The sequence below is a fragment of the Gopherus flavomarginatus genome, chromosome 7 (genome assembly GCF_025201925.1).
Source record: "Gopherus flavomarginatus isolate rGopFla2 chromosome 7, rGopFla2.mat.asm, whole genome shotgun sequence".
Classification (NCBI taxonomy): Eukaryota; Metazoa; Chordata; order Testudines; family Testudinidae; genus Gopherus; species Gopherus flavomarginatus.
Genome location: NC_066623.1, coordinates 71,609,674 through 71,637,299, shown reverse-complemented (window position 1 = coordinate 71,637,299; position 27,626 = coordinate 71,609,674). Strand labels below are relative to the sequence as shown.

At 40.1% G+C, this 27,626-nt stretch overlaps 1 protein-coding gene across 7 annotated transcripts in view; it reads right to left on the bottom strand.

Annotated features, from left to right (window-relative positions):
* CRB1 (crumbs cell polarity complex component 1) overlaps nucleotides 1-27,626 on the bottom strand; it is a 219,743-nt gene that overhangs the window by 87,707 nt on the left and 104,410 nt on the right. For 6 of the 7 annotated variants that reach the window (XR_007775369.1, XR_007775370.1, XM_050961360.1 and 3 more), the window contains 3 exons: nucleotides 7,432-8,385; nucleotides 2,797-3,347; nucleotides 2,255-2,420 (listed from right to left, as the gene is read on the bottom strand). Coding sequence is in view for 5 of the 7 variants with exons in the window: in XM_050961360.1 (XP_050817317.1) it covers nucleotides 2,255-2,420; nucleotides 2,797-3,347; nucleotides 7,432-8,385 (1,671 nt within the window). In the remaining 2 variants the exon portion in view is untranslated. The remainder of the gene's footprint in view (nucleotides 1-2,254; nucleotides 2,421-2,796; nucleotides 3,348-7,431; nucleotides 8,386-27,626) is intronic. The other variant, XM_050961362.1, reaches the window with a different exon arrangement.

Sequence of the window (27,626 nt, the reverse complement as noted above, 5' to 3'; positions counted from 1 at the left end):
ACCTACCCATTCTGTCTTATCATAGACCTACATTGCAAGCTTTTTGGGGCAGGATATGAAATTATTATATGTGTGTATAGCACCTATCACAGCTGGACCCCAGTTGCTGATTGGGGCATCTAGATGTCAACCCCGCATTTGCCCTGAAAGAGTTAATGGAAGCCAGATGGGCCAGTTAGCTTATTAGGCTGACGGCTGAGTGGAAAGCCCTAATTAGGGGAAGTTCACCTGTGCAGGAACAGGCAGGACTCCTATAAAGCCAGGGAGCTGATAGCAGAAGGAGGCTGTGGGGAGGTAGTCTGCAGTCACTCCCTGGCAGAGGGGAGCTGTGTTTGGGGGCTGTAGATACAAGTAGCTCACAATTGCTCAGTGGGAGGAGGGAGTAGAGAGGCTGGCAAACCCCAAAGAGGGGGGGGTAGTGCCAGAGTAGGAAGCAGCCCAGGGAGTAAGCAGCAAAGTTGGGGACTGAACAGACCTTGGCTGCATGTTGTAGGGTCCCTGGGCTGGAACCTGGTGTAGAGGGCAGGCCAGGGTTCCCCTACTAGCCACTGGGGAAGTGTCACTGGTGGACAGTGAACTGGAAGACTATGTGGGTCCCAGGGGGAGTGACAGAGACTTGGACTATACCCTGGAAGGGCGGAATGCTAAGTGACCTAGCCAAAGGTCCGAGTCACAAAGAAGATGCTGCAGTTTCTGGAGGAAAAGAGGGGCTGCAGACCAGAGAGAGAGATGGAATGACAGTGTGCAAATGCTGGGAGGGGCGTTGACTTCTTGAACTAAACCCCAGAGTGGCCAGAAAGAGGCGCCACCCTAGTGGTGAGTGGAAGCCCTCATTACACATCTCAGTAATAATAAACAATAATAACAAACCAATTAAGTTCTGTTGTCTGTGAGTTTAGGGGTATATTATTATGTCTGTCTACATAGAAGTTGGGATACAAATGCATGGAAATAAAGAGATAATAAAGACACATAACATATCTGTCTCCCAGGAGTTTATGAACGTCCATTATGGCAACCCCCTACCATTGCCACATATAAGAGCACTGAGATCCAAAGTTAAAGACTACTAAAGATGTAGATTGCCTTGATTTTAGCGAAAGGAAATAGTGCAATTACTTCCCATCAGTATGTTTATACTCCTTATCATCAACTAAAATAGTTGATAAGATATCACCTATTTGAATTTTATCATCAAAGATAATGTGTAATATGTTGATTTAGGTTATAAATATAACTGTGTATTTTAAAATATAAATGTGTTTTAATACTCACTCTAACTGACTTCTTTTTCCCTGGCTCAACAACAACCCGCATCATGTGGATCTATTTGCAGGTTGCTCCATTTCATCTATGCTAGAAACCTTTTGCTGACCAACTCTTCTGTTCCTAGGAGTCAGGTATTCTAACTGATACCATTGCAATTTGTGTACATTAATCCTGCTTCACAGCATCATGGGGGTATTTTTTGGGAAAAAAAGGATGCCTTTTGGAAAACACAATAACAAAATCTTAGCATGCTTTTTAAATTCCACTTGATTTCAAGAGAGGGGAAACAGAACAGCGATATCCAACACATTGGTTAATGTTCTTATGATAAGTAGTGATTATGAATTTTCAAAGAAACAAGCTTCTTGGAACTCTCATGCTCTTTATTAAGATACCAGTTGAAATGACAATCTTTCAAATACATTGCTGGTGTTAGGATGCTTAAGATAGCTTTTAAAGATGCTTCACTTTAAGAAAATGGAATAAAGCAGTGTGCAGGAGTATGTCATCTGACATATCTTTCCAGAGGAGGGAGAACATCTTAAGATTAATCCTCTTATCTCACTGCACTGGTGCTCTGATGGAACAAAGTGGTCTATTTTATAAACATGCCAAGTAGATGCATTGATTAACTGAAGAGTAAAGCCCCTGCAGGCAATATCATCGGAATCCTCACTCCATTGCTTTCAAAATGGGAGGGTAATTTAAAAAAAGAGGCCCAAGATTAAATGGATATTAATTTGTGATCAGGCACAGGTGACGTCTGAAATGTGAATTTTACTATCCCATTATTCCATTCATAATACTTCTAATAGCAGTGATCAAGATTATTTATTATTATTATCATCATTATTAACAAACAAAATTCATCTGGGTCGTATGAGAATTGGAATGCTTGATTTAATTGAAAAGTTCATGAAAATCAACATTATCTGAAGTTGTTTCAGTTCCCTAAAGGTCACAGGAATGATAGAAATGTACCTACATTCAAATCCTTGGTGTACCAGCTGGCACTGAGCTTCATGAGGACAAGGGTTGAGCTCACACCACTTAACTTCGTCGCATGCTTTCCCTGCTGTGTTTGGGGGGCATGTGCAAGTGAAGTCGTCCCAGATAGAATAGCAAATGCCATCATTGTGGCAAGGATTGGACTAAATGGAAGGAGTAAAGACAAACAAAGTGTTAGCAAGTGGCAGTGGATTCCCACACAAGGAAAGGCAGGATTGCTTGGCAGAGAACAGAATTGTGTTTACTTTGGATTGAAAGCTATAAAACCTTACAGGTTCCATGTATGGTTAGCAAGTTTGGTAAATGATTATCCTTGCTTCACCTTTCAGAACCCCCATATATTTTGCTGCTGATGCCCATGATTTTCAGCATTATTCAGCAAAATCTGCTCTTACCAGCACGTTTATATGTTTAATTAAGATGTCATTACTGTCACATATTGCATGGGAACATTAATGGGTCAAAAGAGGAGTCCTGGCTCTAAACATGGAAACATGCTTTGTGAAATGGCATCCTTACCTTGCAAAGATTGTCACCAGTACAACCTTGGGTCACATTGATCAATGTTCGGTTGATGACAGAATACAGTGATGTGGTAGTGGGGAAGAATTCCAGCTGTTGATTATTCAGTCTTAAATCTTGGATACAGCCTTTAAAATACCCACCATTTATATCAGTTTCTTGTTTGTCTGGGAGTCCTCCAATATAGAGAATATCCCCACTTTGGACTGTTAGTATTGGGGTAGAAATGTAGCCTAGCTGTTGAGATGACTGGAACAATTCAGCCTTATTTGGCTCTATTTTTAATGATATTAAGTAAAAATTTCCATCACTCATAGTCCATGTGCTGAACAATTTGGTGGAATTTGAGGCTAACATGACTAGTTTCCCATCTTCCAACCAGATCCTTATATACAGAGATGTACTGTTTCTCACAGCTAGTAACAAGCCAGAAGACTTTCGTGTTCGGACAAACATTGATATAGCCATGTTTTCGTTCTGACTACCATCAACAGAAAAAGCAGCATACCCCGAGGAATCCTCACGTCCAAATCGGCCTGGCATGTACTCTTGAAATGAGGGGGGAAAGAGAGAGAAAATAAAATAGTTTAAGACTTATTGACTAATGGAGGCAGCACAATGGTCAAACATCTACCACGGATAAAGAGAAGCACCTGCAAATGTTTAAGGACAAAATAAGGATTTGATTCTGGTCCGAGTGGCTTTAATGGCAAAATTCTCATTGGCTACAATGGGGGCAGAGTTAGGCTTTATTTTGGTGCTGGAGGGTATATTATTACACCACATTCTTTCCCTTTTGCAGCCTCTGTACATCTTGTGAGGATGTGTATCCGAATGGTTTCTCAGGGCAGATTGCAGCACAGTTATTTGTATTGGTCATGAGAAGGGTGTATTTTGAGCCCAACCTAGCTGTTACCATCCCCTAAAGTCCCAGGATACAATCCTGGCCCCACTGAAGTTAATGGAAGTTTTGCGATTGACTTCAGCAGGGGTAGGATTTCACCCCAAGACCATATGCACTACTCCTGGCATAGGGAACTATAACTTTGGTACATAAGGGTCCACCTTCCCATTCCAAGTGAACCTCTATGTACCATTAGGGATTTATCCTGAGAGAGGGCAGGTGTTTCCCCTACATACACTCCCTAAACATTCCCATCAAGGAAAATGGACAACGTTAAATCAGGACTAGGTCTCTAAACAAAGAGGCTGATGACAGCATGTGCTGATTTAGCACATGCTCTTGTTTTCTATTCAGTTTCTACACAGCACCATCCACACTGGAGCTGTGATAGCCCTCTACTCCCTTGGCAGATTACACCTATGCTGATCTGCATCAGCCTATATCCATCACTGAATATGGCTCCCAAACTGTCATTTCTATATATGATCAGTCTCTGACAACACATGACACTGCTGTGCCACCGGGGTAGGCAAAGGATCTAGAATTCAAGACACTTTTTTAAAATTTTGTTTTTATCAGTTAAGATGATTAAACCAGAACTCCTTTCTCTCTGTGTCTCTGTCTCTCTTTTCCATAATGAAGCAAAGATTTTTAATTACAAACAGAAAATGTCTCCCAAACCATTGTAATAAAAACTACTTATTCTGATGCATCAGCTTTTTGAACCACAGTATTTCTACTCGTTTTACATTTTAAATTTCAAAATCTTTTTCTCTATGTTATAGACTTTCTGCCTAAACACTTTTCAAGAGCTATTTCTTTTAGTATGTCAAATGCATAAAAAGTGTCAACCTGGTTTAAACAAAGAAATCACTCCTGTAACTAAACAGTCAGAGTTCTCTTTTGTGCAGTAAAACTCCTGGACTGGGACCTCATATGTCAAGTTTCTGCCTGCAGCACTACTTTTTTTATGACTGGTTATAAAACCAATGAAAATAGGGGATTGATTGTGGAAACCCTAACAGTCCTTTAACAACCATGGTGTTAGTATGTGCCACAGTAATATTATTTAGTAAGGGGAATAAATCCCTGACTTGTTCCTGAATAGACAATTACATAAATAACTATGTATGAAATATTTTAATTTTATGAAAGAGATTATCTACGTTTCTTTCTTTATCTGCTTGTTAAAACCATGACATGTAGAAATAAATCTTCCCTTTTGCTTGAATGGGCGTTTTGAGGCATGAGAGCTTTGTTGAATGCACCCTCTCTAGAAGGCAGTCCTTGAGAACTAAGCATTTTTCATGTGAAAAAAGCGAGCATTTCTAATGGAGTTAGGAGCTGGAGGACAGGAGCCTTGCAGCATTAGAAGGAAGGGTGAGTCTTAGAAAAAGGTAATAGTGTATTTGAAATTTTCTATTACTTTGCCACAAAAAAAAATATTGAATCTGATCTTGGGTTTGATGGGACAGTTAGCATCACCTTGGTCAATATTAACTTCTTGTGTCACTACATCTGGATGCTGATCAAAATAAGTCAACATCTGTTTGTTATTTTGTATATGTAGTGAAAATATTGCCTCATGTCAATTAAATCCTTGGCAGCAACTTTTCTTCAAAAGGACACCAACATTTCTTATGTTATCCCTAGCCACAAGTCCCCTCCTCCCCACTGCCATAGTGTTTTAAGTACGGCATATATCTAAAATCCATGTATTAAAGTGGCATGGTGGTATGATTTGCAAGGAATATTGCGGTCAGCAGAAAAAAAAATACCAAATACTTTTTAATCATTCTCAACAGTTCTAATGCAAGAATAAGCCTCTCTTGGCCCTGAATGGTTTTCATTTCATTTCATATAAAGAGGCAAACATATTTACCAGATGTTGTCCTATACTCCAAAGTTGCTTTTCAAACCTTTGGATAAATTACAGCTGGAGTTCAAAGCAGTCTGTTAGAATTACCTCTCAGGCTTTATCATTTTACATTAAAAAAAAAGTTATAGATAACTATTAAATAGAGCATATGAAATGATATAATATTTAAACATTTTGAAAGGGATTTCAAGATGCAGCTTTCTGGTGAAATACATCCAATAACCCCATGGGACCAGATCATCAGCTGGGATAAATCTGTGTAGCTACATTGCCTTCAATGCAGCTATGCCAACTTTCACCAGCTGAAGATCTGGCCCTTTGAATCTAGCTAGGGCACTGCTGATGCTCTTCATTTTTTCCAGTCTGCCTGGTTTAAAAAATAAACTGTCTTTTCTTGATCCCCAAATTAACATGTTAGGAGAAAGTTAGTAATTTGTAACAGGGGATGGGGGGCATTTGTGTGTGAATAGAGGGCCAAATCCTGCACACCTTCCTCAGGCAAAACTCCCAGTCTGAGCTCAATAGGCTTTTACTGAGAAAGGAGGGGACAGTCCAGTTCAAAGTGTTCCTGAAAGGTGCTATATTTACAACCCTGGAGAATGACGCACTCTGTTTATCCACATAGCAGGTAGAGCATAGCAGACAGCAATGCCGGGATCTCATATCATTCCTCCAGTTTGCCTCAGCTCATACTTGGTGGAACTCTGATTGGATGAATTCCTGGAGTTTTCATCACATGACATAATCTTTAATTAAAGATTAATCTTTAATTCCTGGAGACTCCAGGACAATCCTGGAGGGCTGGCAACCCTAACATGGAGGAAAGCGAGGGTAATTCAACTTCCAGGCCCATTCAGGTTTTGGTGTCTCTGCTGACTCTGCCCATCAGGATGCCGTTAAATGGTTTTTGAGATACGGGTGCATGTCCAGTGGGAAATTGACTCATTTCACACAGGCAACCAGGCAGCTCTCAGATGGTAACAGCTATTGGTAACTCTTACCCTGGGCTGGACTTCAACCAGCCAATCCTCAAGCGTTCATTTTCCCTAGGTTGGTTGGCAAAATGATGCTATTGACTATCAGGCTTAATCTGCTGGTGAAAGGTCAGATATAATTTTTTTAATATCTATTTTTTTCATCTGGTCAATGTTTTATTCATTCTTCATTTACCCTTTAAAGCATGAGCATTGTTTTACATACAGATATTGAGACTGGGGGTAAAGCACCTAAGTGAGTTTTAAAAATAAGACTTTAAGCTCCTAAGGCTATATCTATATTACAAGCTAGTGGTGTCATTTCCCCTGTCATGGATGTACTCACTCTAGCTGTTATCAAGCTAGCTAGCCCAGTTTCAGGGAGGTTTTTAGTCAACCTGGCTCAGCTGTGCCTCTACTGTTGATACCAGTGTTACCATGGCTACCCTGCTATTTATATTCACTCTAGCTGGATGAGAGCTAGTGCAAGTATATGTACATGAGCGAGGAATCAGACCCCTAGCTTATAGGGTAGACATAGCCTGTAGATCACTGGGTGCCAAACCTACAGCAAACCAGAGTTTCCCGAAGTTTAATGGCATACTAAAAGTTAAAAAAAAAAAATTGGATGAGCAGAACCCATCAATTTACCTTGACTTTTCTGCCTGATTGAAATTTAGGTTTCCTATAGAGAGAACTATAAAAAAAAAAGAACAAGTGCTACTACTAACCTCTTGTGTTTTCTCATCAGTTGACAGTAAGCAGGGGAGGTCTTAAGGGTCATAGTGTTTCATCACTGATATAAACAGATTTGTTATTTGTGATTGTGCTTTGAGCTGGCATTTAATACACTAATGCCAAAAGCATTATCTTACCTGTTGAACAGTTTGGCCCTGTGTAGGGCCTGTAGCAGTCACATTGATAACTCAGCCACAAGTTGATGCAGCGTCCCCTATTTTGACAAGGGTGGTTTTCACACCTGTCCTGTTTAGTACAGCCTGATTTGACATTTAAAGATGTTTCACTTGATATGTTCTCAGGGGTAATAATTTTCAAGTCTATTTCAATGTCCTGAAGACATCCTACAAATGAAGGTGCAGAATGCACATTATAGATGTTAGGTGGAGAGTCACTGCTCATGTTTCCCACTGGCAAACCACCCAGAAATGTGCTCTGAAATGCAAGCATCAGTTGATCACTATCTATTGCAGTAGTAGATTTATTGACACATGATTCCATACAAGAACTGTCAAGTAAATTAAGGGTAACAGCTCTTGCTAAGGTTACCTCCACGGAATGCCATTCTCCATCACTGACATTATGTGAAATATGCAAAAGAACCCGTGGCTGGTTATTGACTTGCATGAATAAGTGTAAGCAGCCATTCAGTAATTCCAACTTTACAAATGTATCTTTCTCCCCTCGGTGAAATATAAAAGCTGTAGGTTGCACAGTCTGAAACCTCAGGTTTATGTTATAGAAAGATCCCTGTACAGCGGTCATGTCACTGTTCACCCAAAGGAAACCATTTCCCTCAAAAGAAAAGGTGGTTATTGTTTCACAGTGTGTTCCAGTATACCCAGGTGGGCAGATGCAACTGGATCCATGGTGGCCATTTTTTAAATGTGGGATACATAAACCACTGTTTTGGCATTGATGGTCATTGCAGCCAAGGAGGACCTCCGTACAGTTCCTGCCACCATAAGAAATCCCCTCCTTCTCTCCAAATGGGCAATGACAAGTGTAATTTCCAGGAAAATTCTCACAGGTGCCACCGTTTTGGCAAGGGTTCATGTAACATTCATTGATGTCTTCTTCACAATGAATACCTAAAAAAAAAAAAAAAAAAAAAAAAGATGATTTGGATTGGATAAGTGCAGGCCAGTTTTTCCCAAACTGTTTTAGATATTTAATAAAATGAACTCTAATTACAGGGTGGATCTGTTTATCAAAGGATGGTTGGTCCCCAGTGATTGACAGCAATTAGAATAGATGCTGTTACTATTTTGTACTGCAGTAGTGTATAGTGGTGCCAATCAGGGTCAGGGCCTTGTGCTAAGCTCTGTATTTATACCTTAGTGGTAAATAATTGATGAAGAAAAGAGAAAACTACAAATTTGTCTTGAATGGCAGTGTAATGAAATTGAGATGAAGATGTGATCAAACAAATCGCTCTCCGTGGCAGAGTGAGTATGAAAGTGGCAAGTCTTTTGGAAAAATACTTTTTTTTAATCACATGGTAAAAGCCAAGAACTGTTCATTAATATATATGAATAATAAAATAATACATAGATAAGAGACTGCAGGTTCTTCTTTCTCATTTACATTCACTCAGTTGAGGGGAAGGATGGTCCAGTGGTTAGAGCGCTACCCTGGGCTGCAGGAAACCTGGTTTAAGTCCAGCTCTGCAATAAATATCCTGTGTGACCCCAGGTAAGCCACTTAGTCTCTCTGTGCCTCAGTTCCTTATCTGTAAGGTACGGAATGCTAGCACTTCCCAGCCTCACAGGGGTGTTGTGAGAATAAATACATTAACAATTGTGAAGTGCTGAGATACTACAGTGATGGGGGGCATATACATACCTTAAACAGAAAAAAAGCTTTCCCATAATCATGTCCCCATTCCTCCTTTTATAGATTCAGCTTTATCCAGGGTGACCCATTAGTCTTGCAAACAGATGGCTCTTTGAACATACATGTTTGAAGTTCTGATATTCAATGCTCACTTCACCATGTTTCGGGAGCGACTTTTCCCTTCCTTCAACAGATTCACTCTGATGCTTGTAACACATATCTCACAGAGATCTGAAACTTAATAAACAGGGCCTAGATCCCCCAGTTTCCTTTCTCATGCAGAGCAGCCAGGAACCACACCTTTCAAGAGTGACCAGGACATATTCAATGGAGAGGGGAAATCCATTTACACTCCCATGGAGGCCTGCAGAAGATACCAGTGGGATTTTTGGTTGAAAACTCACATGGGTTTTAACACAGGGATTCCATTTCCCTCCCCAGTTTTTATTCCAGAGAAGGAAAGGAAATGTCTTGAGCTCTTTGGTTAAAATATAATTACAAAGCATGATCATTATGAAGTAATTAACAAAAATAATGTTTGAACCCAAATATCTCCCACTGAAATTAAATTGGTTTAGATGGGTCTGTGCTGGCTCTCCAGAAACTGTGTAAGAACTCTGTAGTGTCATTAACAGCATATGATAAGACACTATTTCCTTCATCGAGGATAACTTGCTATCATATACTGTACCTGTCTTTGCAAGCAAACCTATAAAGAGATTGACCTACTACAGCAAAACACAAATGTCCTCAAGAGAAATTATAGGAATGAGTTAAACTATTTTGATGAGCTTGGAATAGTAGCCATACTAATTCAGTGTCTGTCCACTTTACTCAATCATTGTCATAACTAGCCCCCTGTCTTAGCAATGACCCTTGTCATTTATCATTCTCAAATTACGGTGTGAAGTTTCCAGATGAAACTTCAGATCATCAAATGTAGCCAATATTATCTCTTATGTTTTGGCAATGGACTATTACTGCTGTAGTCTCTCTGTTTCCCAGCTACTTTATATATATATTCCATCATGAGATGTCTATTCATACATTAATGTGTAGTGACACCTGACAGAAATATGAATAATTGGGACTGACTTTCTTAAAGTCAAGTTCACTTTCTAAACTTTCATTGACTGAGGACCAGAACAGTATCTGCCTTACCCAGTTTACAGTAATCTATATGCTGTAGTCTTGTCCTTCTTTTTGCTATACTAGAAGTCATTTGAATAGATGAAAAGTGACGTTCCACTGAGCTGTTATGCTTCAGCTGATGTTTTAATACATTATCTTCCTGATGTAGCCTACTTTTTCTGTCTTTAACATACAGAATGAAGTGTCCACAAGTATGTACAACTCAATTGTGCACTGCTGTTGTAGCCATTTGGGTGTCACTAGGTTTTTGTGTCAGGGCTAAAAATGTATGCAATATTGAAGTGGTAGGATCTGCTGGATGCTTAAGTATGCCAAGAGCTGTATACCCTCAGAGTCGTTAGAATTCATTTAGCAATGTATGGATCAGAACTTCATATTACACCTTGCATAGAGTGAATTGGCAAAGTGGATTGCACAATATGTGGTCTGTCTAGGTACTTATGTATCCCCATTTCACCTATCAGAGCTCTGCATATATATCATTGAGTCTATCCTCCTAGTTTATCCTTCCTGCCATTCATAAAGGTGTCACAAAAAAGGGGTGATTCTCCACTTCTTTTTCACTCAGTCATTCATATAGTCATTCATACCTGTGGGAAGTGGGTGTGAAGTCAGAATAGTAGCAATCAAACCCACTTTGTATTTATTTTGTGCAGGAGTCAATGACTACAGAAGGTACAAAGCAGCAGAGGATCAGGCCTTAAGTGCACATCAGTACAAAAATAAAATAATGAAAATAATTCCATGAACGAAGAACATTTGTTTGTAAATTATGTACATTTCCACTTTGTAAATTAAGTAGAACATTTACTAATGGTGATGTATGACAAAGAACGAAACCACACTAGTGTTGCTTTGCCTACAGAAAGTAAACCCTGGAATGTAAAGAGCCTGCATATTAGGATCAATTTTAGGAAACACTATTTCATAAGAATTTCAATGTCTGAATGTGAATCACTGTTGTTTAAGCAGTATTAAATGAGATTTCAAAAATAATAACAAACTGTATATATTCTAGTTTGTATTAAGATCAACGCAAAACATACACGCAAGCCCCACTGCAAAGCCAAAGATTAAATCCCTGTTTAGTTCTGAAGAATAATTAAACCTCCTTACAAGCACTGGCTGATATTGCTTGTTATTTACCAATTGGCTGTGCAAGCAAGGACCACTGTCTCTCAGGATAAAAGGATTAGTCAATATTTATAGAATTGCCTATGTGGTTCACCAATTTCAGTTTGGTGTATAAGTTGTCATATAAAAAATAGTTTGCATATAGGTAGGCCGTGAGACAGAACAAAAATTAGCAGTGCGAGAGGGTAAGAAGGAATAGTAATTGTTGCTTCAGTGCTAATTGTTTTGGTAGTTATAAGCATCTGCTCAGCTAAATACATTGTACATTCTTTTGAAAGTAAAATTATCCAGCCTTCTTTTGTACACAATTTATTTCATAATACAATTTGAAATCAGGAATACTTTAAAAATGTTTCTCTTCATATACCATATGTTATTTTTTCCCATCTCAGATGATGCATTTTATTTAAAAAATTAAATGAAATGTGTCCATTTGATCTTGTTCTTGAAAAAACTGATAATTTCTATGCATTTTTAATGTGCTATTAAGGTATGTTTACTCACCAAATTTTTCAAATCTTAATTTAAGCTGTTTATTTAAAAAAGAGTAGCAAATGATTGCCACAGAAATTGATTGACAAAAGCAATTATTCAAATGTAATTCTGCTAAGTGTCCATTAATTAAAATTAAACCTACTACCTCTATTAAACCTCTATTAAACATTTGTTTGCATCTTTGTTTAGAAATCTGTTTACCATCCCCTCCCATCTCAATTTCTTAATGCATTCTAAATATTATGCAAGTAGCAAGTTGGTATTCAGGCCAGAAACTGCATGTTCAGTACAGCCTAATTGCCAGAAAACACTGAGAGGTCTGAGCCAAGATACAGTTTCACAACAACAACCAACCCACCCCCCCCCCAATTACTGTACCTGTAAATACTGTCATTATAACAGCGTAAGCCTGCATCCTAGTTGCAACCATTTCTTTCCGCAGTAAAAAGGATCTTACAATATTTAAGTGGTCCATGAAATAAGTTTCTGTAAATTTAGAAACAATTCTAGAAATGAAGACTTCTTTTCCAGGATTAGCTTGTTCCACATATGTACTGTGTTTGCTGATGTAGCCTGACAATGTATTTTCCCCAAGTCAGATCAGTAGGGCTTAACTTAAGACTCATTATGCTGCTTACGCAATAGACATGTATACTTGGACTCTTTCTCAAGCTATAACTTATAACGCCCCATCCAAATGTGCACTGTCACTCTCCTTGCGGGTGAGGGTACCTTTAAAAGGTGGTCATAGTTCTACGGGAGCCCTGCCATTTGAAACTAAATCAGAACATTCCTTGAGTGCCTGGGATATGCATCGCTCCCCATCTAGTGACACACAGACTGGCTTTGAGTGCCCCCGCCCAACATCAGGGGTCGTCAGAGCCTTGTGTCTCAGGCATATGGCTTTTATGGTCTCAAAGACTCCCATATACAGAAAACTCAGTTGCTCTACCTTGACAGATTGAAGGGCTGAGTTGACCCTGCAAGCATTTGAATCCAGAGTGCCCTGGGACCTGGATGTTTGCAACCTGATGTTTAGATAACTAAGCCACCTCCTTCAGCTAGAAAAGAGTTATGTATGTAGTGTGATCATGCATATAATAAATGCATATGCTTTTGAACAGTGTAATTCAGACTTTTTCAAATCTAACTCAGGAAATCTTATACAAAATTATGGAAACACTGGTGTTATGACTAAAAAATATTATCAGCATTTATGTGGTGCTCATGCTGTGGTATCTGGGTACTTTACAAGGCTTAAAGTGCATTTCTGTACTGAAAAGTCACTCTGGTACAATGGCACTTGGGAGTTTGTTACTGTCACTGGATTATTTCTTTAACAAATGGACTCAATATACAAGTAAAAAGTTTCACACTTTGAGAACCTCAGGATCTCAGCTGCTTGCAAGGGGAGTCAAATAAAATCAACCAGTCAACTAAAATCAGCACTGGATCTTTTCTGAAGGCCTGAGCAGCTGCTTTTAGCATTGGTTAGATTTCTGCTTGCTCCACTGATGGAGTAAGCTCTGCCATCCACACTCAGAAAATTCAAGTTTATCAACTACACATTTCTAAACCATGTGAGGGTATAGCACTGCTACAAGGAGATGGGCCTGAAAGAAAACCACAGATCTGCATTCCAGTTTGCAGCTTGAAGCTAACACTATCATGAACCAAACCTGAGCACTCTGCAATTCAGGCAGGCTCAGATGTGGGGTTCAAACTTCAAGTTCAAGAGTGCTCAGATCTGAGGATTTTGGCTCAGAGCCTTACAAATAGTTCAGATATGGCGTTTTAGTTTGGGTTCATCTCTCTCACAAAGCTGAATAATTACCAGTGTCTAAAGTGTAAATGAAGCTAACTCTAATGCAAATTAAGAGTAAACCTTGCAGCAACTTAAATGATAATGTGCCCTTTAAAAATATGTATTCTGGGGGGTGGACAGGGAGGAATCTGTAATTATCCTTTCTCCACCCATCTTAACAGTTGTATTGGAACAGTCTGTCAGAAAAACTCCTTCACTCTCTACAGCATCTTCTATTCAAGAGGCTCATTAATCCTGAGGCCAGCTGAATGATCTCACCGGGTATATATTCTTCAGTGCTCCAAATCTTATTGAATAATCATGAAAATTCAAATTTTGCCACATCTGTGCTGATAATTGCAAAGAGATAATTACTTTTTGCTGGAAGGAGGAAATGCACTTTTATGAGTGAGAGACTGCAAGGAAGTGAAATTGACCATCCTCAAATAATGGTAATTAAATCTCCTGATTCAGGGTGTAAATCAGTTGCCACAGGGGTCAGGAGGGAAATGTTACTGCTATGAACACTACAGAGCTGGTGAGGTGAATTAAAGGATTTTTCTTCTCTTACTTCTAAAATGTAAAAAAACCCAACTTCTGCTGGATACTGGTCTTAATCCAACCAGCAATCAAATTTGCCCTTGCAAATCTTGTATTGCTAACTTAGCAGGAAAAAGTCATATGGTACAAAAGACAAAATACAGGACAGGGCTGATGCACATGGAAAGTTGAAACCCTGTTTAAAACTGCATTATAATAAGCATTTGCTGACACTGAGATAATGTACACATGATATCTTTCACACAGAATACAAATTTTGTAAAGTCCTGGCAACTTCTTAGTTATTGCTTTATTGCCTACAAATTCATCATTCTGCTATTTTTCCTCTTTCCAGTTGAAATGTCCATTTTAGCCTAATACAATCTTGGGAAAAACATAAAATGGAAACAGAGCTGAATGACTTGGCTTACTCATTAAATATGCCACTCTTGCTGAGGGAATATGGAATTCATAATGTGCTACGTTTGGTATAATATGTTGTAACTCAACTTTTTTAAATTGCACTGGTCTGAAACTTCATAGACTAGTTTGAACTTTTCAGCCTTCATGGGTTTTTTTTTTTTAAGCAGGGGAAAAAAGGCCTTAATCTCTTACATCATTAAACCTTTTTGAGTGCAACAGCATTTGGACATTTTTTTCCATTTGTTAGATGTTTGGAAACACCTTAAATAGATTTCATTTGAAAACAAAAATACCTGCTGTAGGTGATTGTGTAGTGAGGACTGGTCTGTTTATTTTATTTTACAAATATTGGAAACAGCCAACCTATTTAACCACCGGCTTCAGCTTCCAAGTCGTTTCAGCTGGGCTTTTTTCATGAGATTGCTTTGCTAAGCATCAGTATATCTTTCTCAATATTCTATGTAGAGCATGGTCAGAGGTTAGCAACTCTTGGGCTTGAGAATAGCATGAAGCCTTCTCATAGAAGAACAGCATGGCACAGCTGCCACTTGCCTGTAGGCCTACACTCTGGATTCACTTGGACAGCCCCCCTGAGCCTGCCCATGTGAATCTGCTTGTAGGATTGGGGTCTTAATCAGAAAAACAGGAGAAACAAGTGCTACTAATGCCTTGCCCTCCTTGAATGGCAACCAATTCACCCCCATGTCCCTACTTCTGTAGAACTGATTAGTTGTGTTTCAGTTTTATGGGGCATGGTGTCTATACACATTAGCCTGTTTGTATGTGTTGGACGAAAAGGTGTCTTCTGGAGGACATTTACGGAGGGGAGGGTTTGCCTTGCTTATTTTATTTTATTTTACTTTTCTCATTTTTAGACATGTCTGTATTTCCAGATTATTTTAAACAGTTCTAGCCATGGATAAGTTATGTTCGTGTTCTCTCTGCTCTGGTCCTCTTGAGATAGCCAGTAGGAACATAGCTGAGTCTGTAAATAGCTGCAGACACCAGACATTGCTACAAGTTCACTGACTTGTACATTTATCTCCAGTTTGGTGTGTAGAAGATATTCAATAATTCCATCTTTTAAGAGCAGAGATGGCATAACGCTCATTCCCATAGCACCCTGTTATGCTTGTCAATAGCTCAGCTAGATTCTCATCCAGTTACTCCCCTGGCTCTGGGGTACACATTGGCAACTACTGAGCAGATGGTTCAGGGGCCTTTTTGTCTCCTCCCTCCTTGATCCCAAGTTGGATATGAGCCAGAAAGGACCAACTGAGAGAAGGAGGGCAGCAATAGTAGTGGGGATACAAGTGGAGGGGTAAAATACTAGTCTCAGGATCCCCAACTCTTCACTCAGCTGCATCAGGCTCCCCACACGACAAACCCCCAGCCCTGGTGCAATGAAGAACAATCATTCTTCAGTTTCCCCTGGACTTGTGTGTCCCTATGCCACCCCCATGTGTGGGTTAGTGTCTATATGCCACAGTCCGCCCTGAAAGGAGCAGTTGAGAAAGCAGCCTGAGGTTCTGCACATGGTATAGAATGGACAGTAGGAAGAAGTGAGGTCTGGAGCCAGCTTAAGGAGAAGTCTGAAGTGAAATTCAAAGAATATGGGACTCCAGAGTAGAACTTTAAAAGGAACATAGTCAGAGTGAGGGCACAGGGCAGATAAAAGGGGTGGATGAGTTATGAGGAAGCTGGGGAGGAGGAAGAGGAAGTACAGTAGTCAAGACAGAAAACAGAATAATTTTAGTGGTGACAGAGATACAGCAGGTAAGATTTTGGAGATGAATTTGTGGCAAAAAATAGTAGGATTTGGAGAGTACCTTAATGTAAAGGGAGAATCCATTTTGAAGCACTTGGAGGAGAGGAAGGTGATCAAGAACAGTTAACATGGATTCACCAAGGGCAAGTCATTTCTGACGAACCTGATTGCCTTCTATGATGAGATAACTTGCTCTGTGGATATGGGGAAAGCAGTGGATGTGATACAGCTTGACTTCAGCAAAGCTTTTGATACAGTCTCCCACAGTATTCTTGCCAGCAAGTTAAAAAAGTATGGACTGGATGAATGGCCTGTAGGGTGGATAGAAAGCTGGCTAGATCTTTGGACTCAACGGGTAGTGATCAATGGCTTGATGTCTAGCTGGCAGCCAGTATCAAGCATAGTGCCTCAGGGGTCAGTTCTGGGGCCAGTTTTGTTCAACGTCTTCATTAGTGATCTGGAAGATGGGATGGATTGCACCCTCAGAGAGTTTGTGGATGACACTAAGATGGGGAGAGAGGTAGATATGCTGGAGGGTAGGGATAGGGTCTAGAGCAACCTAGAAAAATTGGAGGATTAGGCCAAAAGAAATCAGATCAGGTTCAACAAGGACAAGGGCTGAGTCCTGCACTTAGGACGGAAGAATCCCATGCACTGCTACAGGCTGGGGACTGACAGCTAAGCAGCAGTTCTGCAGAAAAGGACCTAGGGATTACAGTGGATGAGAAGCTGGATATGAGTCAACAGTGTGCCCTTGTTGCCAAGAAGGCTAACGGTATATTGGGCAGCATTAGTAGAAGCATTGCCTGCAGATTGAAGGAAGTGATTATTCCCCTCTATTCGGCACTGGTGACATCACATCTGGAGTATTGTGTCCAGTTTTGGGCCCCCCACTACAGAAAGGATCTGGACAAATTGGAGAGAGTCCAGGGGAGAGCAACACAAATGATTAGGGAGCTGGGGCACATGACTTATGAGGAGAAGCTGAGGGAACTCGGGTTATTTAGTTTGCAGAAGAGAAGAATTAGGTGGGATTTGATAGCAGCCTTCAACTACCTGAAGCGGGGGTTCCAAAGAGGATGGAACTAGGCTGTTCTCAGTGGTGGCAGATGACAGAACAAGGAGCAATGGTCTCAAGTTGCAGTGGGGGAGGTCTAGGCTGGATATTAGGAAAAACAATTTCACTAGGAGGGTGGTGAAGCACTGGAATGGGTTATCTAGAGAGGTGGTGGAATCTCCATCCTGAGGTTTTTAAAACCTGGATTGACAAAGCCCTGGCTGGGATGATTTAGTTGGGGTTGGGCCTGCTTTGAGCAGTGGGTTGAACTAGATGACCAGGGCCGGTGCAACCATTTAGGCAACCTAGGTGGTCGCCTAGGGCACTAGGATTTGGGGGGTGCATTTTCTTCGGCAGCTACTGCGGTGGCCGGATATTCAGCCACCCTGGTCACCGCCAGCATTTAGGCGGAGGGAGCTGGGGTAGGGGAGCGTGGGAAGAGCTGCCTGCAGCAAGTAAGGTGGGGGCGGCACACAGGGGGACTCCTCATCCCAGCTTACTCCTGCCCCGCCTCCTCCCCCAGCACGCTGTGGCTGCTTCACTTCTCCCACTCCCAGGCTTGCGGTGCCTAAGCTGATTGGCGCCGCAAGCCTGGGAGGCGGGAGAAGTGAAGCTGCAACGGCGTGCTCGGGGTTGAGGCGGAGCAGGGGTGAGCTGGGGTTGAGGGTGGGGAGCTGCCGCGGTGGGCACCTCAGGACAGAGGGGGGGAGCTGCTGCGGGGGGCGCCTCAGGGTGGGGCTCGGGGATGGGGGAGGGTGCAAGTTTCGCCTACAGCTTGAAACATCCTTGCACCGGCCCTGTAGATGACCTCCTGAGGTCTCTTCCAACCCTAATCTTCTATGATTCAGTGAGAAGGAGATGAAGGCATCAAAGATGACACCAAAAATACTGGTCTGGGTGATGGAGAGGATGGCATCAACGGTGGAAGAGAAAGAGAAGTAGAGAAAGTTTGGGAGGCAGAATAGTAACTTTGTCGCAACAGTGGTGAGCTCACATCATATATACACATGAATATGAGAGAGGGAAGGGAAGAAGGGGCTAAAAACAGATCAAAGGTGGATTCCGGGAGGAGAAAATCAGCAGAGTCAAAGGCAGAATATAGAGAAGGGTTTGGAAAAACAAGAGGCCGTTGGATTTTGTAATGGAGAAAAGGCAGTCATATGAGAGGAAGCAGACTGTCTACTTACAAAAGGTGGAGGAAAATAGGGACCAAAATAGAACATAAATAAGTGGGACAGGGGCGTCAAAAGGACTGGAGACAGGGTTACAATTGATTGGAAGGAGCTGTGGACTAGACATGTGAAAGCCAAAGAAAGATGTTTTATTTTCTACTTGCAGTATGCTGTAATTGCAAGTGCCATGGCAGAATGTCAGAGAGAGATTTGTTAACAATTCGCCCCATTTTTCATTTTTCACTTTGCTGGGTATTCTGACCAGACTGTTAAATTCAAAACATGAATGATCTGTTTTGCATTTTGTGCAGATTACATGCTTATACCAACATATACTGTGTATGTTTCAACTGCCAAGTATCCTTAGGGATCTTAAAGCAAACAATCCCTTTGCACTCTTTAATAGGTTCATACAACATCACGTGTCATTGACTTAAAATCTGTTTTGAGCATTTCATTAAAGAAAACCTCACTCTCGAATTTAAAAAAATTCACTCCTAAAACTTTGGAAGGGTTTTAAAGAATGTTAGCTGTTTGATTAACACAGCTGTTGAGAGGCTTGGCTGCATCCAGTCTCTTGTAAAGGAATTTTGTATCTTGTCTTTTGTTGGCTGTTTCCTCTTTGTTCTAATTGAGATAGGCATGTACAGCCATTGTGCTATCTAGTGTGAAACTGCTCCTGCCCCTAACTCTTGCCCAGGGAGATAGTAGCTTGGGAAAATATTTCAGTGATTTGCAAGAAATTTTGTTTTGCTAAAACCAATGCGCATCTCTACAATCTATGAAAGTGACTGCGTTTGCATAACCTCATTGTCAGTCCATATTACAATAAATTCAAAAAGCCAGTAGGCTAGAAAATGATAGTTTTAATAGGGCATACCCAGCTAAAAGGAGAACGAGCCCTAAAAATAGATGTGTATATGCTGTATGTATATATTATGCTAGCTATAAAGTAGAAAGTGAGTACCTATTCCTCCTCAAAACATACTTTCAATAACCTTTATCCTCAACACTGTATTTAATGGTAGATCAAAAAGCACACTTGGGAGTTTTTACTGTGCATCAGCAGTGTCCACATGGACACTTAGTGCATGGCACGCAAACTCGGGGTAAACTCACAGCCTTGTTTGCCATGAACTAAGTGATCATGGAGACAACCCCTAAGGCTTAACTTCAAAAACAGCCCCTCTCCATATGCACACAACCTAACCATAAAAAAGAATAAATCCTTTTGGTAGAAAAAAAATCAGTGCTGACATTACAGTGTATTATCCATAATACTATCGAACTTTGACTATCTAATAATGTCTTCTTGTTAAAATAGCTAGAATCTCAGAGTTTATACCAGAGTGAGATCAATCTGAACGAGGCCCAATGAATCCATTTCTAGCAACTAATTATCAGCACAGATTAGCCACGTATGTTGCATTTTTCCTTTTCCTTAATCCATTCCCTACTAAACAAACAGCAGTGTCCCTATTTTCAAGGTAATTAAAATATTTTCTTATTTTAAAAGATGATCAACATCCTTAAGGGAAGTAAAAGGTTAGTTTAACTTCTTTTAACTTCTCCTCGCACCTGAAAGAGTCACTAAGCATAACTAAACAAAAACAGGTCAGACCTCATTATAATCACTTCAGTGTTGACTTCAAGCAGTGCAAATGAGCCGATATAAATATGCAGAGTACTATCATTCATGTTCTTACTATCTGCAAACACTAAAACAATTAAGAAAGAGATGCTACAGGGAACAATTTAGGTAAAAGAGCTTTTATGTGAAACACCACATAAAATACAAAATTTTTGGAACTCATTTCCCCAGATTATTTTTCTGCTTGGTATTGTGAGGTACTTTCTCATGTACTTGAGAAGACCTTAGTCATGGGACTCATCAGTGATAATTAACTGTCAGCAAAATGGAAACCTACTGGGTTCAGTCAAGAAGTATAAAAACACACACAGGGGTTTTTTTAGGGGGTTTTTGGGCAGGGGGTTGTTTGGTTTTTGTCCTTGGTGGGTTACAGTGGAAATCTGGTGCATGTAGTTTTATATGAAAACAGAACATTTGGGTAGTTGAAACACTAGTCAATTTTTTGAGGCAAGAAACCACCTTTGCAAGGCATAAAATAGTAGAATTTCTCTTAAAAATAATAAAATCAAGCAAATGCTTGATCTTGCAAACATGACTAGGCTTCATTCTTACCTACTATGTTTAAAGCTTCCTCACAGAAGCATGAGGTCCAGCTGTAGTGGTCTGTAGGATCAGGGAGCCTGACATAATGCTTTTCAATTTCAAATGCTGTGCATTATTAACTAAATCTTACAGCACTTCTTTCAAGCAGGTGTGACAGTCTGTACCCTTATGTTCATCCTTTTTACAAGGCTATGATAAATTTTGTACAAAGTATGTCTTGTGAGGTATCATTTTTAAATCTCATAATCTGCTGAACATTATTGTCCCAGTAAAATATGAGTGGCAACACTGTATGTAAAATTATAACATTCTATTGTATGACATGTTTCAAGTCTAGGAAAACAGCTTCAAACTAGTTCTCCAGAAACAAAAGGCTACGCAGCATCTCAGCCAGGTGTCAGCATAATCAAATGGCCTATAACTGATTGAGTGGCTATTCTTTGGCAGAAAAAAGGATGTGAGTGAGAAATTTATATGTTGGCAAAGAAACAGCTGGATGTTCCCATCCCACAGACTTGCTGTCACGTGAACCCCAGTTGAGATGATCCTTGGAGAAGAGAAATGCTAAGAGAAAAGGGAGCAAACTCCTTAGATTATCTCTCTCCTCCCTTCTCTCTGCCCACGACATTCACACCTGAAGGAGAAGAAAAGGAGCATTGGTCTGGGGGAGGGTCCTGGCTGAAAGGCATCCAGCCAGTAAGACCACAAAATTATGTGTTGAGAGAGACGTTTTGCTTTGAATTCATTTAGCTAGTTAAGTTAGTCCTTAGTTGCATTTTACCTTCTGTTTTCTTGTAACCAAATTCTGACTTTTATGCCTCATTACTTGTAATCACTTAAAAGAAATCTTTCTGTAGTTAATAAACTTATTTTATTGTTTTATCTATGCCAGTGTTTTTCAGTTGAAGTGTTTAGGGAACTCCATTTGAGAAAAGGTTTGTGAATATCATTTTCTATTAATGAAATAATGGACTTTATATGAGCTTGCATTGTCCAAGAGGATACTGGGCAGTACAAGACACATTTCTGGGGGAAAGTCTGGGACTGGGAATTTGCTGGTGTGGCTCTGCAATGTAATTCAAGGGTGGCAGGCAGGCTGGCTAAAGCCCTTTTGCACTATAGCTGAGGGTAATTTACATGTTGGAGGCTATGTGTGAGGAAGCCAGGAGTGGTTGCTCTCACAGCAAAGCAGTGTAAAAGGCACCCCAGACTGGAGAACTGAGTGGACACAGCTGTCCAACAGTCTCAATTGTATTCTGGGTAATGTTTCAGCAGGTAAGTATTATCCTCATTTACAGATGGGAAATCAGAGGCGGATTGTCCCTGCTGTTAAAATTGAGGATCTTTGGGTTTTTCTGTTATACCTGCACCAATTCAGAGGTTCTTGGCTTAGCAGCTTTTGTCCAAGAAGTTTTAGAGGATTATCTGTCCATGATAGTCTTGAGGATTTCCAACCCCCCATGATTTCCCCTACCTTTACTATTCACTGGTTGAAGACCCATGATGACCTATAAAAACTAGGTTGTATTCCCTGTGGAGCCTGATATTGCAACTCTTTAACTGTTTGTGAATCATCCTTGCAAGACATTCCCTTCCCCCAAGGATAAGTGTGGTGTCTCTGCAGTGTTTCCGACCCATTTTGGCCTCTGAAGTAAGAGGTCACATCCTCGTCTGAAACTCACATCTCTTGCATGGAAGTACTGAATTCTACCACCAACTAGCCTGTTAGCTCAGCCCATTTAATTTAGTTTAGGCTGGATCTTGGCACACAATTTCTCAGTCCAGAAGCAATTATTTTTTAAAGGAAAATGCCCACAATTTTGCTTAGCCTGGAAATCTGAAAGTTCAAAAGGGTAAAAAGCATTTCACACCATAAATAAACTATTAAATGTATTTGAAAACAAAGTTTGTAATTACCCTTGAGATTTCTGAGCCTAGATGGAGGTGCCCATTATGCTTAAAAGGTGACATCATTTATGCCACTGGTATTATGGGAACCTTATGTAAGGAATGGCATACTTGTTTCTAACCTACTTTACTGCTGTTTTAGCAATCTGGAGGACACATGAATGTGTGTGTGTATATATATATATATATATATATATATATATATATATATAATACGTAATCAAAATATTTATTTTGTTGAGACTGCAGTGTGTATTGTGAGTGCTCGGGATACGGCACTCTGACACTTCCTTCCACACTGTCCACCTTAAATATGAAGTCATTTAATCAATAAGACACCCTGCTCATCAACAGGACACAGCACATGGAATAGAAGTACCATGTTATTTTCCTGTGTGAAAGCACCTGTCAGCGGATGATAGCCTCGGTTCAACTATCAAGTTACTTCATGTTTGCACAAAGCTGCAGCTCATGATTTTTCACAGCATCTCCAGGTCTGTGTGAATCGACATTACACCAAAGCCCAACTTCTGTAATCTCCTGAATCCCAAGGCCCAGTGTTCACAGTATGCAAGCCTAAGAAAATGCTGACACGAAGGACCCGAGTTCACCCAAAAGTCCTTTGACTGTAAAGAGTGAGTACAATCTGCAGGATTAGGCTCTAATTGCTCCTTTGGGACATAAAGAGCTAAATCTAAAATCAAATAATTGCCAATGTTTATAAGGTCCTACACATCTATAAAACACTATGCTCCCTCTGCTGGCTCAGCAGATGCAGGGAGTACAGGAAATTTTCCTATTGTGTGGTGATGCTGGTTCATAAACAAAGGATAGAGCATCATGTATATTTCAAGCTAGAATTTAACACTGAAAAATCCAAAATAACATTTGCCAGAGTAAGGGGGCAAAACAAGTAGAAGCATAAAGTCTTCTCAAGCCTACAGAGGCCACTGCAGACCGTAGAGTAAAAGAAATATATTAACTAAAGGACCTAAGCACCACAGGGTGAATTAAGGAGAGAATTACAACATTTAGTGCTTTTGCAACAGCAAAATACTGGCTAGGCTGTATTCTTGTACATTTAAGAATCAAGACTAATACAGAGTTGTTGACATTTGAATAGTGGCCAATATTATTGGCATAGGAAATATATAAATACTCCATATACATGATGTGGTTACTGTTATCTGAAACCTCAATATTAAATTAATTCATTTATAAAGAAGAGAAAAATAAATTCTGGCTCACTAATGCGCGCGCACACACACACACACATGCTGTAGATCATGAGAAGTGAAATGATGACAAATGTTTTTCTCTTACCACAAAATACAATCCATCCAACCAAGAATGATTGTGCAGTTTAATATAGATAATGTAGAACATTTGGAACACTTTAAACCAATCATATTCAAGAAAGACTTTCTATAAAGAAAGCAATAATGTAACTCCAGGAACAACGGTATCATACATATATAGCTTAGCATTGTATAGCCATTTGTTTAATTTCTACCCAAATTTACACTTATGTTAACTTCTTGATTTACACAGGTATGATGGAGATCAGAATCAGGCCTTCTGCCTTTAAAAGTGTTTATCGAAATCAAATTAATTTCCTGAATTCCAAGTACACTGTATCTTAATAAGCTTTATAATGGTGAGTTTATAGGACTGTTTTCAAAATTCAAAACAGCAAAATACATGTTAAGAATTTTTTTTTGTTAAAAATCTAATACTTGGCCAAATTTAATGCTGGGGTAAGTTGGTGCAGCACTCAGTGAAGTCACTAGGGCTATATAGGATATGATTTGATCCCTTTACATTAATTTTTGAACCATTAAATTGGGTCATTTTGTTTACCACTTAAAGTCTGATCTTAAATATCCCAGTCATACTCTAGACTATATGGGGCATGTAAAATGTATGAGTCCTACACATCCAACATATTCCTCTTTTTTTCTTCTCTGTATATGTCAGACTCTTTCAGATCTTCCTAGGGATCTGTGAGACTATATAATACTCAAGTTCATTGTAAGTTTTATTATCCAAAGCATAGCATATGACAGGTTGTGCATCTGTCTTGATTTGGCAACCTGATTGTAAATTTGACCAGTGGCCTTGTACAACATTATGCTGAAAAGCATCAGCTCTGCAAACTAAAGTTTTCCTTGAGCTGGTGAAGCAGATTACTACCTAACAGAGACTGAGTGACCTGTTGTCAATTACGCATGTGCAGCATCATTGATTTCATAGGGAGTGTTGCCTGCTTATAACAAAGCTCAATTTTACCTTCCATGGCCAGTGATAGAATTGTCTTCAGCCTGCCATGCACAATCAGACTTGTTCTTTAAACAAAGAACTCAGACAGACATATGAGGGAAGGAAATATGTGGTTAGGAAAATATGTATCATTAGCTGAAAGGGGATGCCATGAGTTTCAAGAGGCACCAAGATCAGCAACCACATTGTTCCAGGTAAGAGATCTTACTAGTCTCTGGCTGTATTAGGGAGTTGATAATCACTCTCTATTCAGTCATAGGAAGGTCACAGTTTGAGTTTTGTGTTCAGTTCAGAGTTGCACGATACAGAATGGACCCTGTTAAACTGGACAGAATGTAAAGGCCATACAACCATGAAAGCGTTAGAGAGCATATTCTATATGGGAGAGACTGAAGTAACTGGATTCATACAGTTTAGTTGAGAGGTGACGAAACTGGGACATAACACACTATATATATCTAATATACTAGAAAAAAAAGCTGTGGAAGAATTATTCCTAGTAGTTAGAGGAAGCTAGGTAAATACTAATGACCTCTACAAGCCTCAAAAGGAAAAATTCTTGATATTTGGAATATTTTCTAACAAGGTATCCATCTGATAATGTAATAGTCCACCAGCAGTGGGTGCAAGGAGAGAAGGGGAGAGTTGTCCTTGGAACATGCATAGACGCTTGAGAAACACTCTCTTGCTGCCAATAATACACAATTCTCTTTCTATAGGAACTTGCTCAGCCTGAGTACAGGGTATTGGGATTCCTACAGTTCTAAGTATGCTATCTGTACCAGGGTCTGGGTGCTCATGGCTGAGAAGACACTTGTCTTTCTCTTTCCCGCCTCCCTCCTTTAAGGTAACAAGTTTTACATGCTAAAAAGTGTTTATGAACAGCAATGTTTTATGCAGAGAGATGTGCCAGATTCAAAATATCCACTGCTTGCAGGCTCTGTCAGTCATGTCAGGTTACATTATATAACAATGCATAACAATGTAACCAGACAAGATAGATCATAGTAATGATGGGTCAGCTATGAAATCCTAAAGCAAAAATCTCTGCAGATGTTTGAAAATAGTGTTGGTAGAAGCTCCCCTGGTTTTAATTTTCTAGGCATTTCCAACTCAGAAAAAAAAGAATTTAATATTTATACATTTTTTTTCTGCTGAAGAGAAGCATGTTACTGTGAATATTTTGAATTTCCTGTTGCATTTTTAAGGAGGAAGAAATCCAGGGAGATGACTTTGGGGATGGCACATCTTTCACTGAATTCAAATTCTGCATGAGGAAAACATACACAGCCATATTAGAGCCCCAAATGTTATCTCCAGTGTTGCAGAGCAGTTGTAAGAATCGGGGCCATATTTTCATTTAGTGTCCTCATGAAAAGTTCCAGAGCTCCTTGCTGAATTACCAAGGTTCAGCCCTGGCATGACTGCAGCACAGATCATCATTGCAAATGAGTCCGTATTTGCTTGTTTGCATTTCTGTAACAAACTTTCCTTCTAAATCAGGAATATCATAGTCAGGTTGAATTCATTTGAAAAGTCAATTCTCATTTAATTAAAAAATATCTTTTCTGTTAACTATTGTGCTAATGCTGGTGCGGTGCATTGTATATAGGATATGAAACCATTTACAGTTAAATGTAGAGACCCATCAAGCATGCTTAACTCGGTCTGACTAAAATGTCCTTATGTTACCTCAATGTGAAGTTTTGAGACTTCATTAATCTTTGCAAAGCACTTTGATATCCTCAGATGAAAGTCAGAGGCAGAAGGAGGTTTGTGATTAAGGCACTGGGCTAGAACTCAGGCGATCTGGCTCTGCCACAGATTCCCTGTGAGACCTTGAACAAGTCACATAATCTCACTCTGCTTTTATGCTGCACCTAAGGCTTGGTCTACATGGTGGGGGGGAAGGTAGGGGAGAAAATTGATCTAAGTTCCACAACTTCAGCTACGTAAATAACGAAGCTGAAGTTGATGTACTTAAATCTACTTACCAGGGTGTGTTCACTGCACTGAGTCAACTGCTGCCGCTCCCCTGTCGACTCTGCCTGCACCTCTCACCGAGCTGGAGTACAGGAGTCGACGGGAGAAAGCTCAGGGATTGATTTAAAACATCTAGACTAGACACGATAAATCAATTACTGCTGGATCGATCGCTGCACGCTGATCTGGCCAGTAATGAAGACATACCCAAAGAAATTAGGATAATATCCTCCCAGTGGTGGTGGGAGGATAAATTCACTCTCGTTTGTGAGGTGCTTAGATCCTAGGGCAATAGGAGCCACCCACAGTAAGTAAGTACAGAAGTGCCCTAAGAAGCAAAATGTATTGTTACATAGAGATGCCCTGCCCATAGTTTAACAAAAGGCTCCCTGTGATGGGGCTTGGCCCCACACACGTGTAAAAAGAGTTAACCTCAGCAGGGAACAGTCCTCCAAGTGACTCCTCCAAATGGCCTAAAGAAGCTGCAAGGAGCAACCAATCCAGGCTCAGCAGGCTTAGATAAGAGGAGCTGCAGGGCAGAGCCAACATCAGTTGCTGCTGGGAGCTCAACAAGTGAGGTTTGTAG